The sequence below is a fragment of the Piliocolobus tephrosceles genome, chromosome X (assembly GCF_002776525.5).
Source record: "Piliocolobus tephrosceles isolate RC106 chromosome X, ASM277652v3, whole genome shotgun sequence".
NCBI classification, from domain to species: Eukaryota; Metazoa; Chordata; class Mammalia; order Primates; family Cercopithecidae; genus Piliocolobus; species Piliocolobus tephrosceles.
Genome location: NC_045455.1, coordinates 87,603,920 through 87,617,999, shown reverse-complemented (window position 1 = coordinate 87,617,999; position 14,080 = coordinate 87,603,920). Strand labels below are relative to the sequence as shown.

General features: G+C 38.7%; 1 protein-coding gene across 6 annotated transcripts in view; it reads left to right on the top strand.

Annotated features, from left to right (window-relative positions):
* PAN3 (poly(A) specific ribonuclease subunit PAN3) overlaps positions 1 to 10,332 on the top strand; it is a 163,061-nt gene extending 152,729 nt beyond the window's left edge. For 3 of the 6 annotated variants that reach the window (XM_023208744.3, XM_023208742.3, XM_023208741.3), the window contains 2 exons: positions 3,614 to 3,752; positions 7,387 to 10,332. In XM_023208744.3, coding sequence (XP_023064512.1) covers positions 3,614 to 3,752; positions 7,387 to 7,527 — 280 coding nt within the window. In that variant the 3' untranslated portion in view covers positions 7,528 to 10,332. The remainder of the gene's footprint in view (positions 1 to 3,613; positions 3,753 to 7,386) is intronic. The other 3 variants (XR_002730987.3, XR_002730986.3, XM_023208743.3) reach the window with 3 other exon arrangements.
* Positions 10,333 to 14,080: the final 3,748 nt, after the last annotated feature.

Here is a 14,080-nt window from a genome sequence, read left to right as displayed (position 1 = left end):
TACTCTTAACGAGCATGTTTGAGTATCTGTTTTGTGCTATTGATCCATTCTTATGTCCTGTTCAATTCGTATCCTTTGCCCATCTTTATTTTCAGTTGGATTGCTTGTCTTTCTTATTGATAAATAAGAGCTAAAGAGATTCACTCTTTTTGTGATTTTTTTTTTTTTGACTGCTCATTTCCCACCCTTGGAGACATTTGTGTATGTACTGTAATTGACCAAATTTATTTTATGCTTCTGGATTTTGAATCATAGTTAGAAAGCCTCTTTCTACTCGAAGATTATGAGGGAACTATTTCATGTTTTTTTCCAGAACATTTGTGGTTTCATTTCTTCATATTAAAAATGTTTTATGTAGTTAGAAATTGTATCGGGCGTAAGGGGTAAGTCCATCTCCCCTTGTCGCCAAGACTACCTCGTCGTCCAAAAGCTGTTTATTGAATAGTTGAACAATCTAGCTTTTCCCCACTGGTTTGAAGCCACGCCTCTCCCGTGCTATTTTAATTCAATCATGAAATTGAATTTTGCAATCTAGCAGTATTGTTTCCCATCTCCATTTATTGGGCACCACTTTGTTATTTTCCTAATACTATTTAATTTTCTGTACAAATTCTAGAATCAGTTCTTTAGTTAAAAAAAAAAAAAAAAAACAACCAATAAACCTGATGGTTTCTTAATAGGGAAGATAGCCTGTTTGTCATGTTTAAACTCTGGGAACATTTGTCGTTTTAGATGTTGAGTCATCTTATCCAAGATCATGAGATGTCATTCTAGTTGTTGATGTCTACTTTTGTATTCTTCAGTAGTATTTAAGTTGTTTTTTATATAGTTATAGCATACTGAGTGTGTGTGCTTAGGTATTTCATCTTGTTGCTATTATAAATGGGAAAATTTTCCCCATTGTGTCTTCTTGTTATTTGTGTATATGAGAATTCTTAATTTCTTTAAATTTTATGCTCTAGTACCTTACTGTTTGGGTCGTTTTCAGTAGATTCTCTTCGAGTTTCCCAGGTGTTTAATTATATCATCTGCAAATAATGATAGCTTCCTTCCCAGTTTCTATACTTCTAATTTCTCTTGAGTGATTGTGTTAGTGGGTACTTTCAGTACATAGGTAAATAATAGTGATGATAGTTCAGAATTTGAAGCATTGTTCCTTTTAACTTCCAGGCAGATTCAAAGCCATTTTCTTTATAAATCTTTTCTTTCCTCCAAGCTTTTGGTGTTTTTTTGGTTTGTTTGTTTTTTGTTTTTTTGTGTGTGTGACTGATGTTCAGAAATTCACAGTGATGTTCCTTGGTGTGGGTTTTGAGTCATAATGATGGATTAACAGGTGTGAACCCATTGAATCTTGGAAACTTAACGTCCTTCAGTCCTGGGACATGGTCTTCATTGTTTCTTTAATAACTTCTTTTCCTGGAATTCTCATCGCTCAGATGTTAGACCTTTGCAATTGATTTTCAAATATTCTCTTCTATTTTATATCTCTAATTTCTTTTGTCCTACTTTCTGGGCAGTTATCTCAATTATATTTTTCTAAAATTAAAGGGTTTTTTCTCATTCTTTGAATTTTTAAATTTCTGCTATCATATTTTTATTTTCCAAGAACAATTCTGTTTTCTGAATATTTGTCTTGTATCATCTAATTCTTGTTTTTCTGAGGCCATCAATTAATAGATTTTTACTGGTGGTTGGTGTTTGTCTTAGTTTTAAGTTTTGTTCCGTTTTCCCTACAGTATCTCATAGGAATCAAGAGTTTATTTTGTCTTGTTTTGTTTCCTCCTCAAAAGATTTCTGATACTTAGCTGCCCGTTCGTATTAAAAATAAGGTCCTAAAAAGCCAATGGGAAGCCTGTGTGAGTGCAGGGATTATAGAATGTTGAACCTTTCTGTATGATAAAGCAGTGTGATGTTGTTATACGTGATTTTTGGTTTGTGTTTGGTAAACTCTCAAGTATTGTCATTTGTCTTGGGCAGGTCAGCATCCCCTGAAAAGAATCTTCCAACCTCTGCTGTCTGTGATATAAGCCTGACAAGCCAGGTTTGGGAACCACACAGAGGGGGAAAGCATTTGTTCAATAGGGTGTCATCCAGCACTCCTCAGCTCTTGACCTTCTGGTTTGCTTGGCATCCCTGAGGCTCGAGCTTCTCTCATTCACCCTTTTTAGAAAGTAAAACCTCCAGATTTTTGCCAGACAGAGGTGGGGGTGGGGTTAAGAGATGGGTTATCTGTTTGCTGTTTATAGAACCTTTTCTCAATTCTCCTGTTTTCATCCTTAGTCCAAACTTGCACTTTCAGTAGTCCTTTGTGGCTTCAGTTTCTGAGCTATGCCAGTCTGGGTGGCTTGCTTCCTGTGGGCACCCTCTTCTCACATACCCTGTAGAATTAGGGTTCAGTTTTGTCAGGTCTACTAAGTCATCCCGCTTACCTATCTGCCTCAGCATTCCAGATGTTCATGATCATCTCTTGTTCACTGTTGTTGCTTTTTCTGATCCCTTTGTCCTTGTGTTTATACCCTTTTTTAGACATTTACTGTCAATTTGATGGGCTGTTGAAAGGGAGCAGAGATAAATGGGTATTTAGTCTTCATTTTAATTGGAAGTCCTTGGAGTGACCTTTGCAAAACATATATATATATGATTGTGCTAAAACCGTATGGTGAGCTTCTCCTCTGGTTCTTAGAATAAAGACCCAGTTTTAAAACATGACCTAAGCTGTGTAGTCTGATCCCTGCCTACTTCTCATCCTGGTCTCGAATCTGCCTTTTACTTAATTTTCTGTCCTCATCTCCCATTCTTTGTTCTTGTCTTCACTCTGTCGCTTTCCTTGCCCTCACTCTGTCTTCTTCTTTTCGTCTCTTTTCTCCCCCACCCCATTCAAACACATGACCTTCCTTAAGTTTCTTCAGTGCTCCATGCAAATACCGATCTCTGACGAAGGAGCATCCCTCTTCTGGGAAGGGCAGCCGCTACCTCCTCTGGAAAACCTTCCTTGGCCCTTTAGAAGAACTCATGTTTCTGTTTTTATGTCATATCCCTTTTAGGAGCATTATGTAAATATGCAGTTACAGCTTTCTTTGATTATTTGAATAGCGTCTGTTTCCTATTAGACTGTAAATTCCTAAGGTCATTGAAAACTCACAGTGGTCATCTGCTTCTTTACAGCTTGCTTTCACGTGGAATGGTAGGAAACTGATATTTACTTCCTTTTTGTTTGCTAAACATTTTTCTATTTTATACGTATTGGTGAAGTAGAAGGTGTATCTGACCTCTCTCTATTCTGTAACCTACAGAGTGGGAGGAAGAAAAGAAGATTTAAGACATTTTTATCTTTCCCATTTTATCTAATAGTAGGGGCTGAAATAAAGAGGTCGTATAAAATAGGAATGCGTAAGGGATAATTTCCCCCTGATAGTTGCTAACTGAAAACTGGAATTCATATACTTACTAGTTCAGTCAGATTGTTTTTTAAAAACACTGTACCAGACTCCCTCCCAATTTTTTATTTATTGGGAAAAAAATAAAATTAAACTAGTTTTGAGTCTAAAAAATAGAGATATGGCCACAGAGCATACAGCATGAGTTACTGAGGTAAAATGTTAATTTCCCCCAGGTTTCAGAAGGATCCAACTTGGTCAGAGACTGGAGACCGTTATCTGTTGAAACTCTTTAGGGATCATCTTTTTCATCAGGTGACAGAAGCGGGTGCTCCCTGGATTGACCTCAGTCATATCATTTCTTGTCTTAACAAGGTAATTTGTATTTAGATTTTTAAGATCATAATTCTGCCTATAATGTGTATAGAGTTGTATCTTCTACAAATACTAGGGGACATAAGAAATCAGGATGTACTCTTACAGTAGCCTGTAAGACATTTTATTAATAACATTTTTTACAGTGGGAGGATTTTTTAAATAACTTGCATGAATAATTTTTTTGGGCGATGGAAGACAGAGTCTTGCTTTGTTGCCCAGGCTGGAGTGCAATGGCATGATCTTGGCTCACTGCAACCTCCGCCTCCCGGGTTCAAGCGATTCTCCTGCCTGAGCCTCTCAAGTAGCTGGGATTACGGGCGCCCATCACCACGCGCAGCTAATCTTTGTATTTTTAGTAGAGACAAGGTTTCACCATGTTGGCTATGCTGGTCACGAACTCCTGACTTCAAGTGATATGCCTGCCTCACCCTCCCAAAGTGGTAGGATTACAGGTGTGAGCCACTGCGCCTGGCCTTCATGAATCATTTTAGAATGTTTTATTGTGGATCTTTTTATTATGATAAAGTATTACAAAATGACTGCTTCCCTCCTTTATGCAATGTTTTGTTTACATGTGGTTTTGTTATGCCACATAAAACAATGAGTAGTAAAATCCAAAAAAATAAATTTATGTTTATTTTTTAAAAATTAAACCCCTTCTGAATCATTATGAGTTATGTTGGGTGTTATCAGATTATTTATTATTAACTATAGGTATTATAATCAAGTAGTCAATGATAAAAGCACAATACTAGTGACATTAGTTACTAGCAGATTCAGCTGTTATAAATGGTAAATTTGATGATTAGATGAATTTAGATTAAAAAAATAGATCATAAATTTATTTGAGAGGTGAGGCAAGTTTTTTTTTTTTTTTTTTTTTGAGGTAGGGTTTTGCTCTGTCACCCAGACTCTAGTGCAGTGGCACTTATGGCTCACTGCAGCCTTGACTCCCCAGGGCTGCAGTAATCCTCCCTCCTGCCTCAGTCTCCTGAATAGCTGGGACCACAGGCACATGCCACCACACCCAGCTAATTTTTGTCCTTTTGGTAGATACAGATTTCACCATGTAGACTGGTCCCAAACTCCTGAGATCAAGCAGTCCACCCACCTGCAAAGTGCTGGGATAATAGCGGTGAGCCACCGTGCCCAGCAGCATTATGTTTTAGAAAAGGTTGAGAAAGACAAAAATGACAAAAGAAAGAAGACATTTTCCTTATGAATTACTTGGCATTATGAAGTTTAGAACTGGTCTCCAGGAGTAAATGTAGTCTCTGTATAGATTTATGTATAAACCAGGAGCTGGCAAGCCATGGCCTGCAGGCCGAATCCATTCTCTGGGCCTATTTTTTTTATAGCCTGAGAGCCTTGAATAGTTTTACATTTTTAAAGAGTTGTAAAATAAACAGTAAGCCAAACCTAAAACATTTACTGTCTGACCCTTTATAAAAACATTTACTGACTCTTGTCTAAACTTTCCTAAATTATAAGTACTACAGGAAAAAATAGCTACTGTAGCACATGATTTAGAACTATTAATGTACAATGTGGTAACCCTTCAGGGAAAATGTTATGGTTTGTTTTTAAGCACTACTTTGCCTTCTTTTAACTTCCTTAAAACTCTGTAGGGAGTATTGTCAGTAACCTACATTAAGACTGCACAAAACTGGCCAGGCACGGTGGCCCACGCCTGTCTAATCCCAGCACTTCAGGAGGCCGAGGCACACGGATCGCCTGAGGTCGGGAGTTGGAGACCAGGCTTCCCAACGTGGAGAAACCCCATCTCTACTAAAAATACAAAATTAGCTGGGCATTGGTGGTGCAGGCCTGTAATCCCAGCTACTTGGGAGGCTGAGGCAGGAGAATCACTTGAACCCAGGAGGCAGAGGTTGCAGTGAGCCAAGATTGCACCATTGCACTCCAGCCTGGGCAATAAGACTGCACAAAACTATATGTATCATTGAACTAATTCAGTATGAGTTATATATTTGTTTTCCCTTTATTTCTCTTAGGGGGAAAACCTTTTCTTAAGAGCAGTATGTAGAAAATAATTCTGTCAGATTTTAGAACATAGTATCAGAGCACCAGTAATTAAAAATACATAGAACCGGCCGGGTGCGGTGGCTCAAGCCTGTAATCCCAGCACTTTGGGAGGCCGAGACGGGCAGATCACGAGGTCAGGAGATCGAGACCATCCTGGCTAACCCAGTGAAACCCCGTCTTTACTAAAAAATACATAAAACTAGCTGGGCGAGGTGGTGGGTGCCTGTAGTCCCAGCTACTCGGGAGGCTGAGGCAGGAGAATGGTGTGAACCCGGGAGGCGGAGCTTGCAGTGAGCGGAGATCGGCCACTGCACTCCAGCCTGGGTGACAGAGCAAGACTCCATCTCAAAAAAAAAAAAAAAAAAAAAAAAACATAGAACCAGAACAAACATTGACAAGTAGATAATATGGAATAAGCCATGGATAGTTGCCTTAAGCAAAGATCATTTAATGAAGGATAATATTCATTAAATTCATCAAAGACCATTCAATAATGAAATTATCAATAATGAAATTAGGATAATTGAAAATTTGAAGAAAATTATATTTCACATCATGAACTAGCTAGTAGTAAATAATACCCCAAATCTGAAGTGTGATAATATTCTAAGTTTGAAAAGAGTGTGATAAATCGGGAGGATGGCCACATTGATTATACAAAATTAAGATTTTTATTTATAAGCTTATTTTGGTAGAAGTAATGACAGAAATTATCTGGTAAATGATTTGGATGTTTGAGCCTTCAGTGAGTTGTAAACATATGTTAATTTTGTATCGATTAATGAAATTAAAAAGTACATTGAAAATAACAAAGTGAAAACCGTAACAAGACCAGTGGACAGACAAAGGGTCAGTATTTATGCTTTGTAAAGACCTCACTGGAATATTACTGCCAAATTCCATTAGGGTCATGGGTAAAGATCATATACTAGCATTTACACAAGGAGAAATACCAAAGTAAATGTATGAAAAAAACTTTGATAATAGTAGTTAAAATCTAAATTTAAATAGCAAGGTGCTCATTTGCTGTGGGGTTGCTGGAAAAGTATTAAAAACTTATACATTCATGGTGTCTGATATGCTTTGGAAAACAATTTGGTTCTATGTACTAAGCTCTAAACCACTTCTACTTTATTTTTTTGTGTGTTTTTAAAAATTTTTAAAGACCAATTTCTTAATACTTGACTTTTTTTTAGTAATATTTATACTTCTAAGTATTTTTCCTAAGGAAAAAAATACTTCCTACAGAAGAAAAAAATTAAGTAGATGAGTATGTTCATTGCATTGTAATTCATGATGCCAAAAATGGAAGATATTGGGAGAAAAATTATTGAGCATCAACTGGGTAGACTACAATGCAAGCGAACATTAAGTGTGAAGGGATAGTTAGAAACATAGGGCAGTGTTTGTGTGAAAACGTCTGAGTCGAAAATTATGTGCATACTGGTGAATGATGTAAGGTGCTTACGGATATCTGAAAGGGAATGTGACAAAAAAATTTAGAGATTTTATTTATCTTTGCTGCAAATGTAGATAAATTCTTTTCTGCATGTTATGAATTCGTATCTTTGTGGATATATTGTTTCAGCTAGATGCTGGTGTGCCAGAAAAAATAAGCCTGATTTCCAGAGATGAGAAGAGTGTACTCGTGGTGACCTACAGTGACTTAAAGCGCTGCTTTGAAAATACTTTTCAAGAACTGATTGCAGCTGCGAATGGTCAGTTGTAGTATTTGCTAAAAAAGCACGCAGGACATGGCTAAGGAACTTAACCAATAGCAAATTGCACTACAGCTGAACTTTTCATCATCTCACTCACATTTGGGAAACGAACAGGAGATGAGCGAAGCTGCTTGCACTTCAGTCAGGTACACTGTTACTTGAAAGGAAGAATGTTTCACTTACCCGAGAGCTATGGCTGCCATTGGAGGCTGTATCTGTGAAGAATTTATTTTAGATTTAGGAGCACCATCAGGTGAATGATGTTCCTGCTTTTGTTTTTTCCACTTGTATATGCACTAATTTTAATTTTTTAAAGACTTTTTCTGATCTTTGAACTTTTGCCACATTGTATACTTATTAAGGGAAACTGTTTGCAAGGACATTTTTGGGAAGCAATGCTGGGCAGCGTTTTTGCCATTGAGGGTTGCAGAATTTGCTCTTTTTGGGACGGGTTGCCCTGAATAACATTATGGACCAGGTAAATAATTTCATAGAAGTTCAGTATAGTACATCATTCTCGTAAGAGTATTGTATGCAAGCTCTCTGTATGCCACCCACTGTTAGTTCAAATTGAGATTTTTGTTTTGTTTTGTTCGTAAGAACAAACCAAGAAAATACCAGTGAATTGTTGGATATGAGTTCCCCTGTTAGTTGATTTAAATCCTTTCTGAATAAAGATCAGATAAACAGTAACTGAAGGAGCATGGATAGCTCTTTCCTTCAAATTCAACCAGAGCCTTTTTAAAAAGACATTTGCCTGCTAGTCAGATACATTTACATTTATGCAAATTTTTTAAATAGCAGAAAATTAAGAAATTGTGTTAACGGCCTAAAGTTCAGGAGTATATTACTTTAGGTTCTTTCCAGTTTGCTTTTTTTTTTTTTCTTTCTTTTTTTTTTTTTTGTATGAATTTCTGCTCTTTGAACCACAGCTTTATTATGGTCCTTTACACTGGAGACAGCCACAGAGACACTGTCCAGAAGATGAGCTAAACTCAGCAGTGGTCTGGTATCAAGAGCTTTCTGATATTTTACAGCCTGACTTTGGAGGGATAACGATCTGCTGTGCCTTTGCAGTCACTGCTTAGCCCAAAGTAATAGTACTTTTGATAATAACTCACTCTGTGCGATATTCCTGAATAAGTCCATCTCAAAAGTTTGGAATTTTCCTCCTCTTAACTTTCTTAATATTTGGACATGCAGTTGTCGCCAAACTTGGGTATTCATGAAATTTCTAGTAAATGAAATACCTATACTTTGATACTGAAGACTGCCAAATACATAGGAATTTTCTTTCTTAAAATCAGTACTGAAGACTCTATCTCCTTTCCCAGCACTGAATGTTTTACTAGCACTGGGTGCTCACCATGCAACGATGAAGAAAATGTGGAAACTCAAAAAAGGTCAGGACAGACTCACAAGCACTTGCAACTGATGTTACTGTCTTCAATTTTAATAATTACACATATTTGTATATTTCAGAGAAGTTTTTAGTATTTCTCTGTTCACTTTTTATAAGCTTTAAAATGATTTTCTCTGCCTTGAGATTTGCATCAAGAAAAAGCACCTCTCTTCACCTGAAAGCTTTGAAGACTAGAGACACGCTTTACACGTTTTAACAAGTATATTGAGTCCACGTTTGGTAGCATCAGTTGTTGAGTTAAAAAGAAAATTATTGCATTTGATCTGGATGGATTTTAAAAGAACATAATGTTCAATATTAAAAGGATAATTAACATTTGCCACCGCAATGTTCTTTTTTATGTAAAAAGAACAAGAACTTGGAGACATTAACTTGCAAAAGTCTTTTATCATTAGCTCATGTATTTGAGGAAGAGCAGCTGTCTTTTTATATGTTTTTTGACAAATCATATTGTAATTCTTTTGTACAAAAAAGAACTACTTGTATTCTAGAAGAAATATGAAATGCTTAATTTATAAGCGGGCTGGAGATTTTTTCCAATATTGTTTTCTTTGAAAATGAAAGGGGATCATCTGTTTAGTTTTGGGGTCTGGGAACTTTTTGAAAATTTAATTTGTGGACCAATGTTTTGTGAAAGCTGAAGAGGGCAGGGGTTAAAATAGGGCTTGAATTTCTCATTCTGTATAGACCAGCAAACTTCCCTCTGCAAGGCAAGTTTACATCACAAATCCAAGAATGTTTGCATCCTAAACGCTAGTTTGCTTCAGCCCCTAGTTAACCTCAGGACTTGGTTTGCATATAAAAGGTAGACAGCTGATACGTTTTCATGAATAAATATTGTCAGCCAGAAAAGGTTGGTGTCAGGTAATGCATATTTTTTTAAGCCTTGTTTTATATTTATTTTTCATTTAGTTTTTATTGGGAATGGTTTTCAAAGAACTCTCAGTTCTGCCTAGGTGTTTTTGGGGGAGCCCTGTTTTCCATAGTGTAATTCCATTTAAGAGGTTGTCTAAAAGTCTTTTTAATTCATAGAAAGATTTTAATATCTGAGAGTAGTCAAATTAAGGATATAAACTTTCCACACCTTCCTGTCGTGACAGATAAAAGCACAGAAAGGACAACCCTTGAAATCATGTAACATTGGTCATTTCCAGTTTTTGTACCTGTTTTAAATTCTGTTAGTGTATTTACTTCATTGTAAATATTTTTGAGGGTACCTTTGTATTTTCCTTTTGACCTTGGTTCTGTGATTTGGATGTCAGCAACTTCCCTAAAAAGCACCGGTATGTTAAGTTCTAATGTCATGACCCAATTTGTGTTATTCATCTTTAATCCTGTTTTCAGTCTCTATGTGTACAGCAGTATTTTTAATAAAGAATTATAGAGATAACTTTGTCCTTTTCTTGCACTGTTCATATAACAAGATGATGTTTATCTTACAATTGGGTTTTAAAAGGTTGGTTATTTCCTCTGCATTTTGGAGGAATTTTTGTATTTGGATGAATTGGCAGCAAATTTTTTTTTTTTTTTTTTTTTTTTTTTTTGAGACGGAGTCTCGCTCTGTCGCCCAGGCTGGAGTGCAGTGGCCAGATCTCAGCTCACTGCAAGCTCCGCCTCCCAGGTTTACGCCATTCTCCTGTCTCAACCTCCCGAGTAGCTGGGACTATAGGCGACCGCCACCTCGCCCGGCTAGTTTTTTGTATTTTTTAGTAGAGATGGGGTTTCACCGTGTTAGCCAGGATGGTCTCGATCTCCTGACCTCGTGATCCGCCCGTCTCGGCCTCTCAAAGTGCTGGGATTACAGGCTTGAGCCACCGCGCTTGGCCAGCAAATTTATTCATTAATTTATCAAATAGTCCTTAAGTCTTACCTCCTGTGTCCTTGGATCTGTTCTAGGCACTAAGACAGATATAGGGACTTGGTGTTTACAGGATGTATAGTTATACCCAGACATCTTAATATAATACATGACTAACAGTGTAGTTCAGGAGAGAAGACTACTCATGAGAAAGCATAGGGAATGATACATAGCCAGTCTTCGATTTAATACTTAATGTATCATATAGGTGAGGGGCATCCCTTCCCCCAAATTCTCCAGAATCATTATTTAGACTATAAGGACAGATAAAATATGGCAAAATGTTAACAGTTGTTGAACCTAGGTAGTTAGTATTTAGTGTTGAGTTTTTTTTCTGTGCATTGAAATGAAAAGTTGAAAACAAAAAGCAATATGGTAAGCACCCCCACCCCCACCCCCAACTACTGTTTCACTTCCGGAGGTTTCAGTTACCTGAAGTACAGTTAAGATATTTTGAGGCAGGGAGACCATATTCACTCAGCTTCTATTTTAGTACATTGTTTATAGTTATAGTATATTGTTATAATTAGTATTTTGTTTAGTATATTGTTATATTTAGTATATTGTTTAGTACATTGTGATAATTTTTCTCGTTATTTTTGTTAATCTCTTGCTATGCCTCATTTATAAATTAAACTCTATCATAAGTGTGTATGTACAGGAAAAAACATAGTGCACACATAGGGTTTGTACTATCCACTGTTGCAGGCACTCACGGCGGGTCTTGGACCATATCCTTCATGGATAAGGGGCAGCTACTAGACAGATGTGGTAAGGTGCTTGAGGCATAGGTGAAGGGTAATTAGAATAAAAAGGAGAGATTATTTCCAGCAGCATGACTTGGTTTTAGGAATTCAGAGGAGAGAAGAAGTGCAAGGAGGGCTTTTGTGTAGAGGATATTGAAAGAAATTGTGGATTCAGATGGAAATCAAATGACCATTGTAGGTCATGGGATAAAAGGTAGACTAGTCTCCTAGAATGGAGTGTTTGGAGGATCTTTTAGCTTTAAATTTCTTAGGAGGAAACATTAGGAATATTGTTTTGTTTTTTGAGACAAAGTCTAGCTTTGTCACCCAGGCTGGCATGATCTGGGCTTGCTGCAACCTCTGCCTCCTAGGCTCAAATGATTCTCCTGCCTCAGTCTCCCGAGTAGCTGGGATTACAGGTGCCCACCACCATGCCTGGCTAATTTTTGTATTTTTAGTAGAGACAGGGTTTTACCATGTTGATGAGGCTGGTCTTGAACTCCTAACCTCAAGTGATGCACCCAACTCAGTCTCCCAAAGTGCTGGGATTACAGGTGTGAGTCACCACATCTTGCTTGCTCATTCTTTATTGAATGCCTGTTACATGCCAGGTGTTGTTCTAGGAACCAAAAGAAATGCTGTGACCGCAACAGATAACAATTTTCTGCTGCTTAAGAGCTCCCATTCTAGCAGGGAGAAGACAGATACATGGTACATGAGCAGGTAATAATGGTTTTGAGAGGAAAGCAGAGTAAATGGTGTGAGTTGACAGATTTGGCAAATAAAAATACAGAACACCCAGTTGAATCTGAATTTTGGATAAATGGATTACTTGTTTTAGCACGAGTATGTATCTCTCAAGTATTGCATGGGACATACACTAAAAAATGGTATGTCCCAGTGTTGCATGGGACATAAATATATACTAAAACATTGTCTGTTGTCTGTCTGCGATTCACATTTCCTTTGGCCATCCTGTGTTTCATCTTGCAACTCTAGATATGAGGAGTGTGATTGGTGGGGGTACAATTTCACGTGGAGTAGTGGTCTGGAAAGGAGGCCTCTCAGTATGTGAGCAAGGACTTGAAGGAAATGGAGGAGTCTGCCATGTGGATACCTAGGGGTAAAGTATTCAGGTGAGGGAATGTGTCAGAGCCTTTGCAGAACAGCAAGGGAGCGACTGTGGTGGAGCGAATGTGGTAGAGCCAAGTTAAGTAGGAATGACGTCAGAAAGGTCTGTAGGGAAGGGGTGTGTCCTGTGGACCATTTTAAGTATTTTGGCTTTTACCCCCAGTAGAAGAGGAAGCTGCACCGGACGAGGTGGCTCATGCCTGTAACCCCAACACTTTGGGAGGTCAAGGCAGGCAGATCACGAGGCCAGGAGATGGAGACCATCCTGGCTGACACGGTGAAACCCCATCTCTATCAAAAATACAAAAAATTAGCCGGGCGTGGTGGTGGCGCCTGTGGTCCCAGCTACTCGGTAGGCTGAGGCAGGAGAATGGCAGGAACCCGGGAGGCGGAGCTTGCAGTGAGCCGAGACCGCGCCACTGCACTCCAGCCTGGGCGACAGAGGGAGACTGTCTGAACAATAAAAAAGAAGAAGCTGCAGGAGGATTTTCAGCAAAAGGGTAACATGATAGGACATTTTAAAAGGATCACTCTGGCTACGGTGTTGTGAACAGACTGAGGGAGGAAGTGAGGTGCTGGCGTGGTGGGAAACTCACAGCATCCAAGTGAAGGATGTTGGATTTCAAAACCCATGTCTTTTGAGTTTTGGTGGTTTTTTGTTTTGTTTTGTTTGAGACGGATTCTCACTCCATTGCCCAGGCTGGAGTGCAGTGGCGCTGTCTTGGCTCACTGCAACCTATGCCTCCTGGGTTCAAGCGATTCTCCTGCCTCAGCCGCCCGAGTAGCTGGCACCCACCACCATGCCCGGCTAATTTTTATATTTTTAGTAGAGATGGAGTTTCGCCATGTTGGCCAGGCTGGTCTCGAACTCCTGACCTCAGGTGATCTGCCTGCCTCAGCCTCCCAAAGTGCTGGAATTACAGGCGTGAGCCAAAGAGCCCAGCCATCTTTGAGTTTTAAAACCCACCTGTGGCTGAGCGCAGTGTCTCACACCTGTAACCCCAGCACTTTGGGAGGCCGAGGCAAGTGAATCACCTGAGGTCAGGAGTTCAAGACCAGCCTGGCCAACATGGTGACAGAACGAGACTGTCTCAAAAAAAAAAAAAAAAAAAAACCAGATGGAGTAGGGTGGTAGCAGTAGAGGTGGTGCAGAGTGACTGGACTCCAAATATGTTTTAAATGTAGAGCCAACAGGGATGTCCTGATTCACTGGATATGGACAAAGAAGAGAGAAGTCAGGAATGACTCTAAGATTTTGGCTTGCTGGTCAGGCACAGTGGCTCACACCTGTTAATCCCAGCACTTGGGAGGTCAAGGTGCACAGACCACCTGAGCTCAAAGTTTGAGACAGGCCGGGGCAACATAGTGAGACCTCATCTCCACAAAAAGTAAAATTGACCAGG